Here is a 17,245-nt window from a genome sequence, read left to right on the forward strand (position 1 = left end):
TATTAGAATAACAGTTTAAAGTTTAAAAAGAACAGATATATACACATAAAGCGAAATTTATATAAAAACTTAAACAATTAATGTACTAAAATTTGTTTCGGTATGTTAGTAATTTACTTATTGTCTATACAAAAAAATTTTTTACAATATCAAAATTTTTAGATATTAATAAAATTACTGCAGTTGTAGTATTGTAGATACATGTAACAATTTAATTTTAACAAAATAGTTTTTTCAAGAAAAAACGAATTCTTAAATTTTTTATTATAAACATTTAACCTTATAAAAGAAATATATCTTTTAAGCTATAATTGAAAAAGAGCAATGAATATTACAGAAACTATATAGAACAATTTTTTTTAATTAAAGGCCAATTGAGCTTTTTTTAAAAATATTTTAGAACTTTTTTTAAAAAGATTACTACTCCTCAAATACACCAGGAGCTCAAATTTTTGGCACTAAACATTTAGTTTTAAAAAATAAAGTTTTTTTAAGTATTTAATTTATTATATTTTTTTCTGATTCATTAAAATGAACAATCTTGTAATTAAGTTTATATTAAAAATGGATTTTTGCGAATTTTTTATATAAGTATTTTTCCTCTTACTAAAGTATAATCAACAGTATGAGTAGAAACGTGTCATAAAGGGAGAAAGTAAATTATAAAACAAAAACATTATTTTGTAGAAACAGCAGCCATCAAAGCATTTAGTTTCGCATTCTCCTTCAGACCCCTGCTTTTTTGACACCCGTGACGGGCCAGTTGCACGAATGTAAGTTTTTTCAAAAAAAAATTTTTTTATACCACTGTCTACGATGTAAAGGGGGACAAAAAGACCTTCCTAACTCATACCTTTAGACTGTTTCACTGATGAATTAACTTTTATAATTAATAAAAATGTGATTTTGTTTGTTTCTTGTATTACTAATTTGTTTAAAGCTTTGATAACTAGAGCTAAAAATGGAATGAAAATATAAGTAATAAATTATGCTTTTTGCATAATATTACTAAAATTTTAATCTATTTAAAATTTAACCTTTTGTTAAGACCCACAATCGTAAAAAATTTAAAATTTTTTAAAATAAGAGGAAGGTAGAAATGCAAAATTGTAGTGATTATAATAAAGTAAACCAAGACAACTCTAGAACAGGATTCTGGCAAAAAAGTAATAAATAAATTAAATTTTAGTAGTATTTAAAGCATGTTAGAAAAATACTTTGGGTGGGCCCATCCTCGCGGGCATGATATTTTAAAATACTATTTTAATATTGTTGTAGCCTCTAGTAAGGTGTCCAACTTTAAGTGTCGTTCTTTATAAGAACAAATAAATAATCTTTTCTTTTTATTAGCCTTATAGGGATTCTTTAACCGTAAACATCGTTTTTATGCTTTTAATCGTGCTGAGCTATTCATGTTTCATTTTTTTATTTTGTATATCCCTTCTTTTTTTATTTTTTATATCTTTTTTAGCTGATCTTGTACCAGATTAAAACATAAATTAAAATTTATATATATAAGTATTCTAGTTCTTATTATATCTTAGTGGAAATGATGATGACATATCTCCGTTTAAAACATAATAAAATATGTTTCATCTTTAAATCACAATTCTCAACACTTTTTCTAAACTTGAGAGCTTTGCCAGCCAGTATCATTGGATTTTTCTATTTTATTTTTCCAAGGCATTTCCTTTTATTTGTCTAAAATTAATAAAAATTTGCAGTGGCTTTATAAACTAATTTGTCAATTTTACCAATTGTCCCCTCGATAATTTGCATGTTCTAATATATAAAAAGTTTGAATGATACCATACACCTTGTGAATACAATAAATTATTAATATCTAAACACGTAGATACAATATATTTTTAAATTTATTAATGTAGCACTTTCACTTGATTTACAGTAGCAGAATTAAAAATTTGAATTTTTTACAAAAAACTTAAACAAACATATAGTTTCATTTCTTAAAAAACCAATTTTATATTTTGCCATAGCCTCCTATGACAAAAAAATCAAATAAATAAATTTTATTCTAAAAAAAGTGAAGACAAAAATTAAAAGGAACGAAAATGTCGAAGGAAAATTTAGTAAAGCCTTAACATAGCGCATGGAGATTAAGACTTCCGCTAAGGTATGGAACAAACAAAAGCATTAAAAGTATTATTGAAAAATATCTTTTGACTGGGAGATATCTTATAGGGCATGGCATACCTTAAATGAATTTTTAATTTGATTTTAAGGGTTAATTAACGAATGAAGAATTTTATTTGCGCAATTTAAAAAAGTAAATTTTACCCGAAAATAAAAAATAGGATTTTTAAATTTTTCTTTAAAATATAAAATTAAAAGTTTTCTAGTCTTTATGTTAAGGGAGAAAATTTTTGCTTAGGCTCAGAATATAAAGTTGAAAACAGCCAAAAAAAATTACACAAAAATTCAATTTACGTCCTTCTTATGTCTCTAGAACAATAAAAGAATATGAAAAAAAGGAACATTCATTTGAACATAAGGCTTTGGTAGAAAACTTTATTTACCTACAGTGATTTATTATATCGTAACAAGGAAATTATACGGGACCAATTAATAGGCTCAATTGAGTTGGCAGAAAAAGTTTTTAAATAAAAAAAAGAAAATCCTTTCTAGAACTGTTAGGAAAAAAGTTAATTGATTTGGGTAATTAAGGCAGGAGAAGAGCATGTAAACCATTTTTGTTCAAAAAAAATATTTAAGATAAAATAAGACTAGCAACAACATGGTATTACTTAGTGAAAAATAAATTTAAATGTATTATATGGAGTTTTAAATTTAGAATATTATTGTTTGAATCAGATGGAATAGTTAATTGCCGCCAAAAAGACGGCTTTTGGTATGATTTAAAAAATTTAACAGCTACGATTAAGCATGCTAATTGTTCAATAATTGTTTAGGGATGTTTTCGGAGAAATGTGTTAGAAATATTCTCATAATTGAAGGCAAGATGGATAGTTATAAATATACTACAATTTTTAATGATAATTTATTTAAAAATGCTAAAAATTTAAATTTAAAATTTTTTTTAATTCTAATAGGATACTAATCCAAAGCGCACATCAAAGCTTGCAAGAGAACTTTTTGGATTAAAAAATAAAATAAATTGAATATCCATCTCAATAACCTGATCTAAATCCAATTGAGAATCTATGGTATGTTCTGAAGCTAAATCCAATTGAGAATCTATGGTATGTTCTGAAGAAAAATGTTAATTCTATACGATATGAATAAATATTAAAGAATTAAAAGTTGCTGTAGTAGAAGAACGTAATATAATCCAAGGAGCTGTGCCAAAATTAGTTTTAGGACCAAAAAAAAGATATAAAGCAATAATTGGGGCAAAGGTGGTCATACAAGTATCCTATAAAAAGTTTTATTTTTATTTCCATATTGTGGTATTACAACCACATGTTAATTACATTTAAAAAATTTACTATAAAAACAATTCTAAATTTAATGCGTGCCTTTTATAAAAAAACTCTAATAAATTATTAAATAAAAATGTAAGTTATTTTAAAACCCTGCAAGGAACAGACGGCAATGAAAAAGTCTTAAGCTTATTAGAAAATTACTTAAAGCCTAGTCGCATTCCTTTGCGGCACGCTACATATAAAATCTACTTTTATCAAAATAACCTAGCTATTTGATTATTAAATATTAAAAAAATTATAGATAAACTTAAAGTGTATTTAAAAATATGCATTAAACCTTAGTTATAATGATTAAAAGTAAATAGACAAATCTAGGAAGAAAGAAGTTCTATTATTTTTTTCGTTACTGTGTACGAATTACAAAAAAGTATTCAGATAGCTGAACAGTATTTTACTGGAATTAAAGGAAGTTTGGTGGCAGCTTCAACAAAAATCTAAAAGACAATATCCTCATTAGAAAGATTTTGTAATTCTAAGAATAATACATGGAGCCAAACAGCTTGACCAAAATAAAAATATCATCCATAAACAATTGCGGAAAGAGTTTTTTATTGTCATAAATGCAGCAATTTCAATATTAATTTCTATTTTTTGTAGGCAAAATTGAATTTTATAGTATTTAAAATTAGGATTATGTTGTCAAACAGTTTAGTGTACAGTAGTAGCCATAAAAAATGTAATCTTTTCAAAACCATGTAATATTTTTAGTAAGACAATATTAACTTACAAACTAGATAGTTTACACAAATGTATAAATGTTTTTTTTTCAAAACTAATGATGGGAAGTTCGTATGTATATGTTAATTTATAATTAACTAAAAGTGCCGTTCAAAAATCGCAATTTTTAATTTAAATTTTTTTGTTATGCTTTTTTAAAAGATAAAAAAGATTTAAAATTTAAACCCATGGCAGAAAAGCTTTCTCTGGATGAAAAAATTGGGATTAAAATGTATTTAAAAAAAGGATGAAACAATTGTAAAATGCTGAAGAATATGAAGTACATCTTTCAATCATCACACGATTTAAAGTAAAACTAAAAAAGATGAATTTGTAAGAAAAAGATTGAATCATGCAAGTCCAATATTCTTAAAAATAATGATTTAAAATCTCTGAGGATTATAAAATTAGTAGCACAAAATTGACAGAAGATATTAAAATAGAACGTGAAAAACAATATCTGCAAAATAAAAAAAAATTATGTGAATGTGACTTTTTTGTTGGGTTTCTTGTAAAAAAAACAAATTGCCAAAAAATATTAAGGCAAGATTGAAGTGGGCTGAAAAACATGCTTCGCGGTGGAATGAAATATGGACCAGTAAAATTTGGTGTGATGAATCTAAAATAAATCTTTATTGATTTGATGATAAAAGATGTGTACGAAGAAAAAAATACAAGATATTATAAAAAAAATCTCCCTCCCCCAATTGTTAAGCATGAAGATGGCAGTATCATAGTATGGGCCTGTTTTTCAGCAGATAGTGTCGGAAATATACATAAAATTGGGGGGAATAATAAATTTAAGAGAATATGCAAGAATTTTAGACACAAATTTGGCATGTTCAGCCAAAAAACTTAAATTGAAAAATTATATTTTTCAACAGAATAACGGTTCCAAACATACAAGCAAGCATGTGGGTGAATATTTAATAGATTGAAACATTAACACTATGATTTGGCCTGCACAATCACCCGATTTGAATTATCTTTAGAATTTATGGTTAATTGTTGAGATTAACGTTGCTAAAAGATGACCAAAAAATTAATTACAGGTAGAGCAATTTACTATTGAATAATAAAATAGAACCAATAAAAAACGTGTTTAAGATTGTTTCAAAGCATGAACAAACGTTGTAGTGCTATTATTGATGCAAGGGGGGGATATACTAAATATTAAAAAATTTATTGCGTTTTTTTGTCCACATTTTTTAAAAAAAAGTTTTTTAAGGCATTTTTATGACGCAAATTTATAATAACAATAATAAATAGATCTAAAAATGTAATTTTTATATGTAATGTAAACTTAATGCAATATAAAAAAGTTCTATACATTTAAATTAAAATTGCGTTTTTTATGACCACTACTGTAAGATTCTTCTGTTTTTCGTTCTAGAAAGCAATAAAATAAAATATCGGAAACATTTGTTGATTAAAAACTGCATTTTTAATATAAATTTAAAAAAAATAAGAAGAAGATGGCTTTAAATTTCCATCCATAAAAATTTTTAATCTATCATTTCTACAAATTCGACATTATAACAACTCAATTCGTTCCATAATAATTTTTTTTCTCGTTAAAAAACATTATTAGAGGTATTTATTACTATCCTGCATAGTATAAAAGTTATATTAAAATAAAATGCAAAAGAGTCAAGTGTTTATACATAAAGATTTCTCTTTATTCTATAAATAAAAGATCTCACAAAATCAAAGATAGAAAATTGTTAAGAAATATAGTAGTATTCTGATATCTATTACACAATTCAACTTTTGTATTATTATACACTTCGATGCATAGTGCAAGTTTTTGTGCAATTATAGAATCTTTTATACAAAATTTAATTGTAAATTTTAAATAACTTTTAAATAATGGAAATGACTATACGCACTGTTAATTGCTAAAAGAAGCACAAATTATATTTAACACGCAACATTTTGTTTATAAGCACCGTTAACGAACTCCTTTACCATAAAAAAAAATAAAATTGTTTATTACAGAAGTTTTACTGCTTAAATACTAATAAATTTATTATTATAATAATAAATTATTTTTATTGATTAATTTTTATTAGAGAAACTTCAGCTCATCAGATTTATATAAGCCACACACAAGTTTTTCAGATAATTTTTTACATCACAGCTATTTGTTTCTTAAATCCTCAACTAATCTTTTGTATCTTCTTGTTTTATTTTTTTTATTTATACTTAATCTCCTTCTCTTAAAAAAATCCCCTTTCCTCAATCTCAACACAGCGCATTATCGGTGCTAGCATGCCACAAAGGCTTTGTTGGTAGGAAGATGTATTAATTTCCGTAAGGATTTTACAGAGAGCCGACAACTGGTGGTACGATACCAGACCAGGGTTTAACTGGGTCTTGTGGTCAAATAAGGCGGTATGGGTATAATGACCGTGATTGTCTCTCACCATCCCACGCGAAATGCTAGAGCTTCACTGGCTTGCTACGCCTTTCCCAGACAGGTCTTCTGATGTAATTTCTTACCAAAGGTCTCCGACTACGACCTGCAAATGCTTAAACAGCTAAGGCAATTGTCGTGTCGACCCAAAGATATTATGCCTCCTCTACATCTTTAAGGACATTTACAACCCTTAGTCGACTCCTACAGAAAAGCTTACGATACGACTTTATCGACAAATATTTTGTGACAATTGTTGTGTAATGCCAGGTTATTACTTAGCGAATTTGCACTCCTCGGATTTAAACTCATAACCTTCAAGCATCGGGACGACTAATTATCCATTCGATAAAATTTTCTCGGTTTGACATTACAGATAAGTCTAAAAAAATAATTTTTCTGAGCAAGTGACGTTGGACAGCTGGCAAAAAACTTCTAAACTTGCCCTATTTGGACCTCACAAGAATTTTTATTTTTAGACATAAAAATAGTTATAGCGTGTACATAAAATTGGTAATCGTTTTGAAACCAACTTAAGTTATTATTTTATTTAAAAGTACTCGATTTTATACAAAATGTTTTAATTTACTTTAGTTACTATGTTAAGAATAGAATTGCATATTTTAAAAGAGAATAACTTATCGAGTTTTTTATCAATAACACCTTTCCTGCTAAAGTTTAGGCCCGGAAACAAAAAAGTAATTAAAATAAAAGCAAAAAGATTTTTATGTTGCTAAAGAAGCGAGAGAATTAAATTATGAAGTTGTCGAGGAACAATAACGTTTTATTTTATAAAATTTTGATAATTTTCTGACCCATGCAGGAAAAAAACAAATCAAATATTAGTATTATTGATAGAAATCGTCGATACATAGAAATTTTTAATCCGATCCAAAAATTTTCTTAAAATTTAAGCTGAGCTGCGCATGGGATGGGGTCTTCTTCTGGCTGTGACATCTCCTACGTTACAAAAATTATCTTTAAGTGAAAAATTTGAAAGAGATATTTACTTTGAAATGGGCAGAAAACAAAAAGAAATTGCAAAAAAGATCTCGACAAGCCAGTAAACAGTGTCAAACTCAAGAAAAAATTAATAAAACGAAACAAATTGAAAGACAAGAAAATCTGGTAGACCTTCATTAATTAATAGTATTGATATATCCTATTTGAAAAAAAAGCCGAGCTACAGATCGGTAATATTAAGCTTGCTGCGAATTTTAAAAAAACTACAAAAAAAATATATCCGATCGATTTATAAGAGATAATTTGTGTAAAATGAGATTACATGATAGGATTACATGTAAAAAACCATTTTTGTCCAAAAAGCATATTTTGAAAAGAAAACATTGGGAAGCAAACACACTTGCTACTTTGATAAAAGATGGAATAAAATTATTTTTAGTGTTGAAACGATAAAAACTTATTTTGATCTGATGGAAGAGTTTATGTGCGAAGAAAAGTTGGTCGAGGATATAATAAAAAAATTTTAAAATACAGTAAAACATGGTGATGGTAGTATCATGTTTTGGGCATGTTTTTTTCGACAGCGGGTGTTGAAAATATATGTATAATTGGTAGAATAATGAATAGATACACATCTTGCGCCTTTCGTTAAAAATTTAAATTAAAAAACTATATTTTGCAACAGGTAATGATCTGAAATATACGAGTAAATGTATTAGAGACTCTTGTAAGAGAAAAAAAACTGACATTAGATTGACCTGCACAATCACCAGATATGAATCCTATAGAAAATCTATTTCATATTCTTAAGTTAGAAATAAGAAAAAGGAAACCAAAAAATATGAAAGAATTAAAGAAATGTGTTGAAAAAGAGTGGAATAAGATAGAATTAATGTGTGTAAAAAGTTGGTAAAGAGTATGAACGTTAGATGGAATGAATTATTAAGAGCCAAGGGTGGACATACTCAATTTTTAATAAAAATATTTCTTTTTTTGCCACTTTTTTTCCATTTAACTAATAAAAGCATTGTGTTTGAGTAATAAATAAAATACTTAAGTAGTTAAAAATTTTTGTAAGCCTTCTAAAAAAAACAACAATTTGTCATATTATAAAATTTGTTATTGCAAAATTTAATTTACTACTTTTTGTTACTACTAATATTTTAAATACTAAACTAAATATGCTTGAAGATTATAATACTTATTAGTTTATTTTTTTTAATTCGTTTTAAGATAAAACAAAGGTAAGTTTTATTATAGAATGTAAAAACGTGTAATCAATTAATTATTTATAAAATATATTAGTTAGATTCACTACATTTATATTCTTTATCAATACTATCCATAATGTTCTTTAAAGGGGAAATTAACCATTTAATATCTGTAGACAAATGTGTCACAGAATTAAATAACATACGTAAATTATAATCTATATTTAAAATAGCATAAGAGCACTCTAAACCTTCAATTAACATTTTTATAATTATAACGATACATTCTAATTGTACATTTTGTGAAATATTTGTTATTCTTTGTGAGATATCTTTACATTCATTGTAAATTAACTTAAAATTTCTCTCTTGCAGTTTAGCAGCTAAAGTAAAAGACAAAAAATATTTTACCACTTCTTTTAAAAACATATCGCATTCTACTATTAATTCTTTTATAGATTCACATGAAGATTCTTTAAAGAAAGAATTGTCTTCTATCTTTTTTATTTGATATTCAACACTATTATTTAAACTTACTTTTCTCAAAAAATAGAGCCTTTTGTCTTTTGACAACTTAGATATAAATTTTTTGTCTATATTTACATAAAAGAAATCTTTTTTTGAAATTAAAAATTTCTCATTTTTGGCTTTGTCAAATGAAGATTTAACATGACCTAGAACCTCTCTACAAAAATCCATTAATAAATCTAAATTTGTCATTTGTTGATTATTGGGTTGTACTGTTTTATTTTGAAATACAAGATTGTAATTTAAATTTTTTCTGGCAATTTTATATGCATTAAATTTTTCGATATAAGTATAATAAAACTTAATCAATAAATTTTTCTTATCTTCATATGTTGTAATCTCTTCACATTTTATATTATCATTTTGGCCTTTACTTTGATCATTTATCGCCTTATCAGAGTTTAATACTTCATCATATTGTTTTTGAGATTTAAAACGGCTAGATGTACTACTATAGTATATATTTGGACTAATTTGAAAAATTTGTACTGGATGCCTTGCATTTTCAGAAGTTATACATTTACTATTATTATCTAATTTAAGTTTTTTTATAATAGGGTTTTCAAGAAGTTCAATATTTGTAATGTTGTTATTATCTTGAACGCATTTGAAATTCACTGTATCAAAAAAGGGATTATCCTCGACAGAACCTTGTGTACTTTTAGGCCGTGATTCTTTTTCTAAACCCAAAGTGTTTCCAATGATTTTTTCCAGCTTATAGTTCCCTTGCTCTGAAAATTGATTTGTGCTATTGTTGCCATTTAGAATTTGATCATATTGATATTTATTTTTTGCCTTATTTTCATTCATATCACTTGCAACAGATTCCGTAGTATTGATCGATTCATTATTTGTTGAGGTACATATACCCGTAAAAAAGTAAAAGAATTTAAACATTTTGAGGGGTATATTCTAAAATTTATATTTGAATTAAATTTTTCAATCATCTATAATTAAACTAATTAAGATTTTCAAAAACTTTTTATAAATATAATAAAGTGAACGTTTATGATTTATAAAAATAATCTTATTGTCATGATACAATCTAGCATATGATTTATCAGTAAATATGTATTTGTTTGTTTTTTCTATATCTGTTAGCAAACTTTTTTGACTTTACATTATAAATATTTGATTTATTTTTCTGGAAAATTTAATTAAAACTACAAATTTAATTAAAAATAGAAATTTAAGGTGGTATGATTTCATAAAAAAATAAACAAAATTTAAAAAAAATAAGTAAATTAAAAGGATTTTAATTAAAAAAGAATTTAGAAAAATCCTTACAGTAGTTAAACTTAAAAACGACCATGTCACTGTTGAGAATTGTGATTTTAAGATGAAACATTTTTTTACATATTTTAAAGGTGTAAATATGTCATTACCATATCTACCAAAAATATTAATAATTATAATACTTTCAATGCATAAAATCTAATAAATGTTTTGATCTGACACAAAATCAGCTAAAAAAGATATGAAAGAAAAGCTTACTAAATAAACATGCCAAATGAAAACTTATTTAATAATCACTTTAAGACATTTCATAAATAAAGACAAAAGTAATAAACTGACCCCAATTTATTTTTTTAATTATTGCTTCATCCTTTTCATTTATTTATTAAATATTTTCGAGCTTCAGAATAAAAAAAGTAAAGCGTTAGCAATATTATCACTACTTATTTAAAAACTTGCGCCATAAATAAAAGTACTTTTCCTAAACATTTTTTTAAAAATTACAGCGGACTAACAAAACAGTTAGTTGATGCTCGACATTTAATAGACCAAGTCTACCCTATTCTTCGCCGGGGGACTAACGGAAACTTTTATATCATATTAATTTTTCAAATTTTAAACTTTTTATGCGATGAAAAAAGCAAGATTAGATTTAATAATTAAAGCAGATAAAAGCGAAACGTCAACTTTATTTTTTAAATGAGATTTAATCAGAGATAAATAGGCTTATAAATTTTGCCATAAAAATATGCGCCTCATGCATAATTCTAAACTAACTGATAAGTTTGAGTGGAGATGCTGCTTTTATGGTTGTCAGAACTACCAAAAAACCACTTTCTGCGATCCAATTCTTGTCTTTACTCTTTCAAATGATATTAAAACAATACATAAAGCAAATTAATACTATACATATGTTGATAATTATTTTAAAATCATTAAACATTTAGGCATTGATAAAGCTTTTTTAATCAAGCTACAAAACATTATTATTAAACGAATTGCTATATTTTTCACTGACAACTCTATTAAACTGAGAGGTCCTAAGATTATTGTGCAAATATATGGAACCATGTTGAATTATAATGTTAAGTGTCATAGAGGTAAATCTTCAAAGGCTTGTTGAAGTTTCAGCATTGTAGATACATCATTTAAACCTACGTTAGGATATCTGCTATTGTAGAATTTAGACTGCAAGCGTTCTTATTTCTATAAAAAATTCTATTGTTAAAGCCGAAAGTATTTTACACTTTGATGAATAGAAAGATTATAGAAGCTTATCTAACACAGATGATTAAAATTGTTACACTGTTTGTCATAAATACAATTTTTTAGACTCTTTTGCGGCGTGCAACTCAGCACGTAGAATCTTACAATTACAGGCTTAAGGCACAAATTTAAGCAAGAAAGGAAATAAATTTGGCTCAAAGAAGTGTGTTTTTATCAAAATTATGCTTAGAAGCTACATACTAATGAAAACTTTTTATCTTTTATCTTATATTAAAATGATTTTTTTTTCAACCAGTGGACAGAGAAAACCTAATTACAAACTGTGGGATTTGAAAGATCTGATCTTATTTAATATACTACAAAAATGATTAAACAAGAATTTAGAGAAAATTTGTGGCTTTGCAAAATTGAAAATTATAAGATAGAAAAATTTGTGCTTGCGGAAAAATTGAGATTCATTCTAAAGAACAAAAAAATTTTCACTCACACAAATTTAAGCAGCCTTTTTAAAGATTATGTTGACGTTTTAATAGTAAACGCTTTAGGCGTTGCACATTAAGAAGAGTTTTATACTTGTTTAAGAGGAAAAATATCATTTGCAGGCAACTTAATTTTTTAAATAATGCATCATGGAAAATTTATAATTGAAGGATTTGATATTATAATACTGGGTAAGTTAAAATTAAAGACAAATAAGTATATTATAGTCAATAATTTCTAATTATAGTTTAGTATTGTTTTCGGGGGACTTACATGTTCGTTTTTGAAATATCATTATGATGTAAAGCCAGAGAACTTAGGGTTGAGGAAGGTGTTGCTGAAATGATTTAAAAAATGTATAAATTTAGTAGCTAAAATCCTGTTATATTTATACACCACAATATTATAAAGGTTTGTAGAATGGAAAGTATTTTTTTACTGATAAATCGAAAAAAGAACGAGATTTTAATGATATACAGTAGCGGAATTGAAAAAGAAAATTTATTTTTTTTAAATTTATCTAATTATTTTTTTATTAATAACTAAAATTCAATACATATGCCTTAAATATATTTCCACATGTATTTTAATGCTTTGTTTTCAATTTCTAACCAAATAGCGGGTGATTATAATAAAATAAATTTTAGGTGAAAAATAAGAAATTTTTTATTAATAATTTGTATGACCCCTTTTCGCTTTAATTATCGCTTCATCCTTTTTTCAGTTCTAAACTAACTCTTGAAACAATTACATGCGTATATTTTTTCATTATTCTACTACAACAACTTTTAATTTTGAATATTTTTTCACCATCCTGCACTAACATTTCTTTTCAAAACACAATCCAAATTTTCAATTATCTTTAGATTATATGATTATAGTGCCATCTAATTTTTATATACTTTAGAATTTAAAAACTTTATTGTGAGCGTTGGATCATTATCCTGTTGAAGCAAAAAATTTTTGAATAAAATTCTTCAGCACTTTTAAATAAATTATCATTGAGAATTTTATTATTCTAAATTCATTTTACTTTCAATAAGGAAAATATTTCTGACTTCTTTCTGCGAAAAAAAATTTTAACCATAATTAAAACACCATGCAAAATATTCATTCGGCGGCAATAAACAATGCCATTTGATTCAAACAGTGATATTTTAAATCATCTCTTGATATAATACTTAAAGTAATTTTACTTTTTGTAATATCATTCTGTTGCTACAGTAATGTCAGAAAAGGGAATATTAAATTTTGCAATTACAAATTTTATAATAAGATAAATTGTTAGTATTTTGAGAGAACTTACAAATATTTATTTATAACTGCTTAAGTACTTAATTTAATTTTACAGCAAACACAATGCTTTTATTAGTTAAATGAAAAAAAAGTGGCAAAAAAAACAATATTTTTTTTTAAAATTTTGTATGCCCACCTTTCACTATTATTAATTTATTTCATCTACTGTTCATGCTCTTTACCAACTGTTTACACACTTCAACATCCATTTTATTCCACTCCTCTTCATAACATTTCTTTAATTCATTTATATTTTTTGGGTTTCTTTTCCTACTTCTATCTTAAGAATATGCCATAAATTTTATATAAGATTTATGTCTGATGATTGTGCAGGTTAATCTGAAGTTAAAATTTTTTTATCTGTCATAAATCTCTAGTTCTGTGGTATAAAACAACATTTTGTCTAACCTTATTTTGTTTACTTTAATATTTTTGATTAATTTATTGTTTAATTTATAATTTTTATTAATGAAGCAATTAACTGTTAAATTAAAATTCAATTTAAATAAAGTCTTACCCCCCCTCCAAAAAAAAGGAGAAATAGATGCCGATGAATGTGACGAACACCAGAGACGATAAACAAAATAACAAGATGCCAGCCCAAAGGGGCTTATTAATAAATAATTTGTTAGAACTATACTCTATGCAGTGTTCACTACCCTACAAAAACGCCAATTGTTAAAGTTAATTGTATCAAATAATTAGTAGAATCTTAACAAGTATCACAGATATTAGAACTTAAATTTTTATTAATGCTGTAATATGCTTTCATAAGGATGGAAATAAAAAAAGCCCTTGAGGACCTTATTTCTGGGCACATTTTATGTCCGAAAATACGGCCCTGCACCTAAATTACTAATACTAATAAATGCTAGTTTATTTATTTATTTTTTTGTAACCCCTAAATATTTCGGTAATTTTTGGACTCAACGTATTGATATTTTAATTTTTTGGGTTTTGTGGCATTTTATATTTTACTATAAATATTTCTCTCCCATTCAGAATTTTCTCTATACTTTGTTATTAGGTGTGCGGGTTATGCATATATTTGTGTATGTCTGACATGCTTTTAGGAGTATTTTACAATACATTTTTTTACAGAGTTGGGTATGTGTTTCAATAATTCTTCATTCACAAGGTCTCTTAAATTTTTAGTTCATGCACATTCAGGGACGCTTTCTATTTGCTATTCTCATTTCATTTAAGATAACATTTTTACTTAAAGATATCGTTCGTTGTTTAAATACTTTATCTTAAAAGATGTCAGATATTTTTTTAATCTTGCAGTTGATCTTTTATTGTAAATATATGATTAAAAATTTTATTTCTAAAAACATTTTTAAAGACTTTTTTACTTTCTTAATGTTATTCGTTAAGACATCTGTTATATTTTTTTAAACAGTTCATTTGTTGTCGAACTACATTCTTATGGCGTCATGTAAACATTCTTAATTTTACTTTAATAGCTTTATTGAAATAAAATTTGCCTTATGCAATAAAAGATTACAAAACATTGTTTTTATACTAAAAAAATTTTATGCAGAAAAAAAGGTTTTAAGATTTATATATATTTGAAGTTTAACAAACTTGTAGCAAAATAAGACATTAGGCCTGTTAAATAAAGTCAAATACATTAAGCACAAATATTTAAAGTTTTAACATATAACTAATGCTTCATATATCAATTAGTCATTTTTCAATCTGATAGCATTGTTAAATCCCTTTCTGGTTTTTTTTTATTTAATTTATTTTTTAAATCATCTGCTAAAAGGATATTCAAATTTGTATACAAACTTCCGATAAATCTTTGAACAATTTTAACAAGCTTGTCGTCTAAATTCTTAGATAAACTTAAATTGATTTTGATGTCATGAGGAATGGCAGAATATCTTCGTTTAGTATGATTCTTAGAAAAAATACGTTCATACGCTTCTCGATTTTTTAAATGCTTGGGTGGGACAGATACAGATGGTTGTTTTAAATATTCAATATAAACATCAAAATATAACTTTTACAATACTTTCTTGGTATTTTAAAAATACAATAAAAGCTTAGCCATAAACACAAAATTTTCTTTGATATTTAATGGTACATCAAAAAATAATGGGCATCTTTCAATGCAACATCAGTATTAAATTAATCTGACACATAATTTTTTAAAGAAATCTTAGTTAATGCATTTGAATGTGATTTAAAAAGAGCAAATATAAAAACTGCTGTAAATACCAAACATATTGATAAAATATACCAATTCATTATCGATAACATTAATGGGTAAATTTATATTTTTTCCATATATTACTCATAAAATGGTAAATCAAAATATTTTTTACATTCAATTCCTGTTCTTTAAAAGGTATAATTTTTTGTTATTATTTGCATTATATTAAAAAAAAGAAATTTGCTTTTCATTTAAATAAAAATTAAATTGCAATTTATTTTTATAAATTAGATATGTAATTTAGTTTTTGCGTGATCAAAAGGGATTTTATTAGAAAACATAAGTTTTTTTAAAAGCGTATATGTATAAATATTTCTTTCAAATTTCTTTTAATATATTAACACAAGGATATTTGACATATTAATGTATTCCTAACAATTTAATTAAATTGCAATTTTAATAAAATCAACTGAATAATATTAAAAAAAGCAAAGAACCAAAAACGAAATATTAAAACTACTATGGTGCTGTGGCCAGACATTTGAGCCCACTTTTGTGGGCTCAAATTTTAAAAATACATAAATAATAAAAACATTTACAAGTCTTTAAAAATGTAACACCTTAGTTTTGGTATCCAACCTCAATATGTAGATTATTTATGATACTCTTTGGTCGTACATAACACCGTCTTCGCGGAGGGGAAAATCCTGCATTCAACTTTTGAAGATTTTAGTGTGTTACTTCTTCTTTTTCAAGAAGCTTACATATCAATAAAATAAAATTGTGGTTAGAAGTTCCAAAAATACTTGCAAATGCACTGTGTCAACCTTTAATTTCGTTGTCTAACTTGGAATAATGTTAATTTAATATTCATTTATTGATTTTACATCATATATGGAAAAAATCACTTCATGCACATTAGAACCAATATAAATCGTGTAAAGGTATTAAGAAAATAAGCGTGATAGGCACGATGGAAAATCTAAATTGTTTCTAAGCTCATTAAATGTATCTTCCACAAAATTTCTATCTACACAAGATGATCCAACTAAAGATTTTACAAATTTTAAATACAATAGCCATATCAAGATATCTATAGTAAAAATTAAATTCTTTTTAGCTTTTTAAAAATGTTCTGCCTAAATGAAATTGAAAGCCAGAGCTTGAACTTCTGAAATTCCGGGAGTAAAGTTGGCATCAAAGCTAAAATAGAGCTTTTTCAAAGTCGGTTTTGACTAACTGCGAGGAAAATCTACTAATTAAAATAAATAGAACACAATACATTTCTTTATAATTATTAAGGACTTATCTCGGAGTAAAGCGTATACGACAGAAATGACATTAGAATTGTTTAAAGTGACAAAAGTAAATAATTTATAGTAAAGAGATAATACAACACTAAATTTACAAGCAACGCAAATCACAGGTATCTCTTGTAATGAACCAACTTTATTATGTAGATTGTTTGTTTAATCATTACAATGTGTTTGTGCAAACAAACCCTTAAGAGGATTTTATTTTACTTTCATTTATTAAAATGCTCTAG

At 25.5% G+C, this 17,245-nt stretch overlaps 5 protein-coding genes across 5 annotated transcripts; 2 read left to right on the forward strand and 3 right to left on the reverse strand.

Moving 5' to 3' along the window:
* Positions 1 to 2,932: 2,932 nt before the first annotated feature.
* AAJ76_700002933 (hypothetical protein) lies at positions 2,933 to 3,079 on the forward strand (the record flags this gene model as incomplete). Its single annotated transcript, XM_024476246.1, has 1 exon — positions 2,933 to 3,079. One exon carries the CDS (start codon positions 2,933 to 2,935, stop codon positions 3,077 to 3,079), a length of 147 nt encoding a protein of 48 aa, XP_024330192.1.
* Positions 3,080 to 6,400: 3,321 nt separating this feature from the next.
* Positions 6,401 to 6,610, reverse strand: AAJ76_700006610 (hypothetical protein; the record flags this gene model as incomplete). Its single annotated transcript, XM_024476247.1, has 1 exon — positions 6,401 to 6,610. One exon carries the CDS (start codon positions 6,608 to 6,610, stop codon positions 6,401 to 6,403), a length of 210 nt encoding a protein of 69 aa, XP_024330193.1.
* Positions 6,611 to 8,861: 2,251 nt separating this feature from the next.
* On the reverse strand, positions 8,862 to 10,196 carry AAJ76_7000010196 (hypothetical protein; the record flags this gene model as incomplete). Its single annotated transcript, XM_024476243.1, has 1 exon — positions 8,862 to 10,196. The coding sequence occupies one exon, from the start codon at positions 10,194 to 10,196 to the stop codon at positions 8,862 to 8,864; it is 1,335 nt and encodes a 444-aa protein (XP_024330194.1).
* A 1,930-nt stretch (positions 10,197 to 12,126) lies between these two features.
* AAJ76_7000012127 (hypothetical protein) lies at positions 12,127 to 12,321 on the forward strand (the record flags this gene model as incomplete). The annotated part of the gene is made up of 1 exon (XM_024476244.1): positions 12,127 to 12,321. One exon carries the CDS (start codon positions 12,127 to 12,129, stop codon positions 12,319 to 12,321), a length of 195 nt encoding a protein of 64 aa, XP_024330195.1.
* Positions 12,322 to 15,674: 3,353 nt separating this feature from the next.
* On the reverse strand, positions 15,675 to 15,806 carry AAJ76_7000015806 (hypothetical protein; the record flags this gene model as incomplete). The annotated part of the gene is made up of 1 exon (XM_024476245.1): positions 15,675 to 15,806. The coding sequence occupies one exon, from the start codon at positions 15,804 to 15,806 to the stop codon at positions 15,675 to 15,677; it is 132 nt and encodes a 43-aa protein (XP_024330196.1).
* Positions 15,807 to 17,245: the final 1,439 nt, after the last annotated feature.

The sequence above is a fragment of the Vairimorpha ceranae genome (assembly GCF_000988165.1).
Source record: "Vairimorpha ceranae strain PA08 1199 chromosome Unknown NODE_70, whole genome shotgun sequence".
Taxonomy (NCBI): Eukaryota; Fungi; Microsporidia; family Nosematidae; genus Vairimorpha; species Vairimorpha ceranae.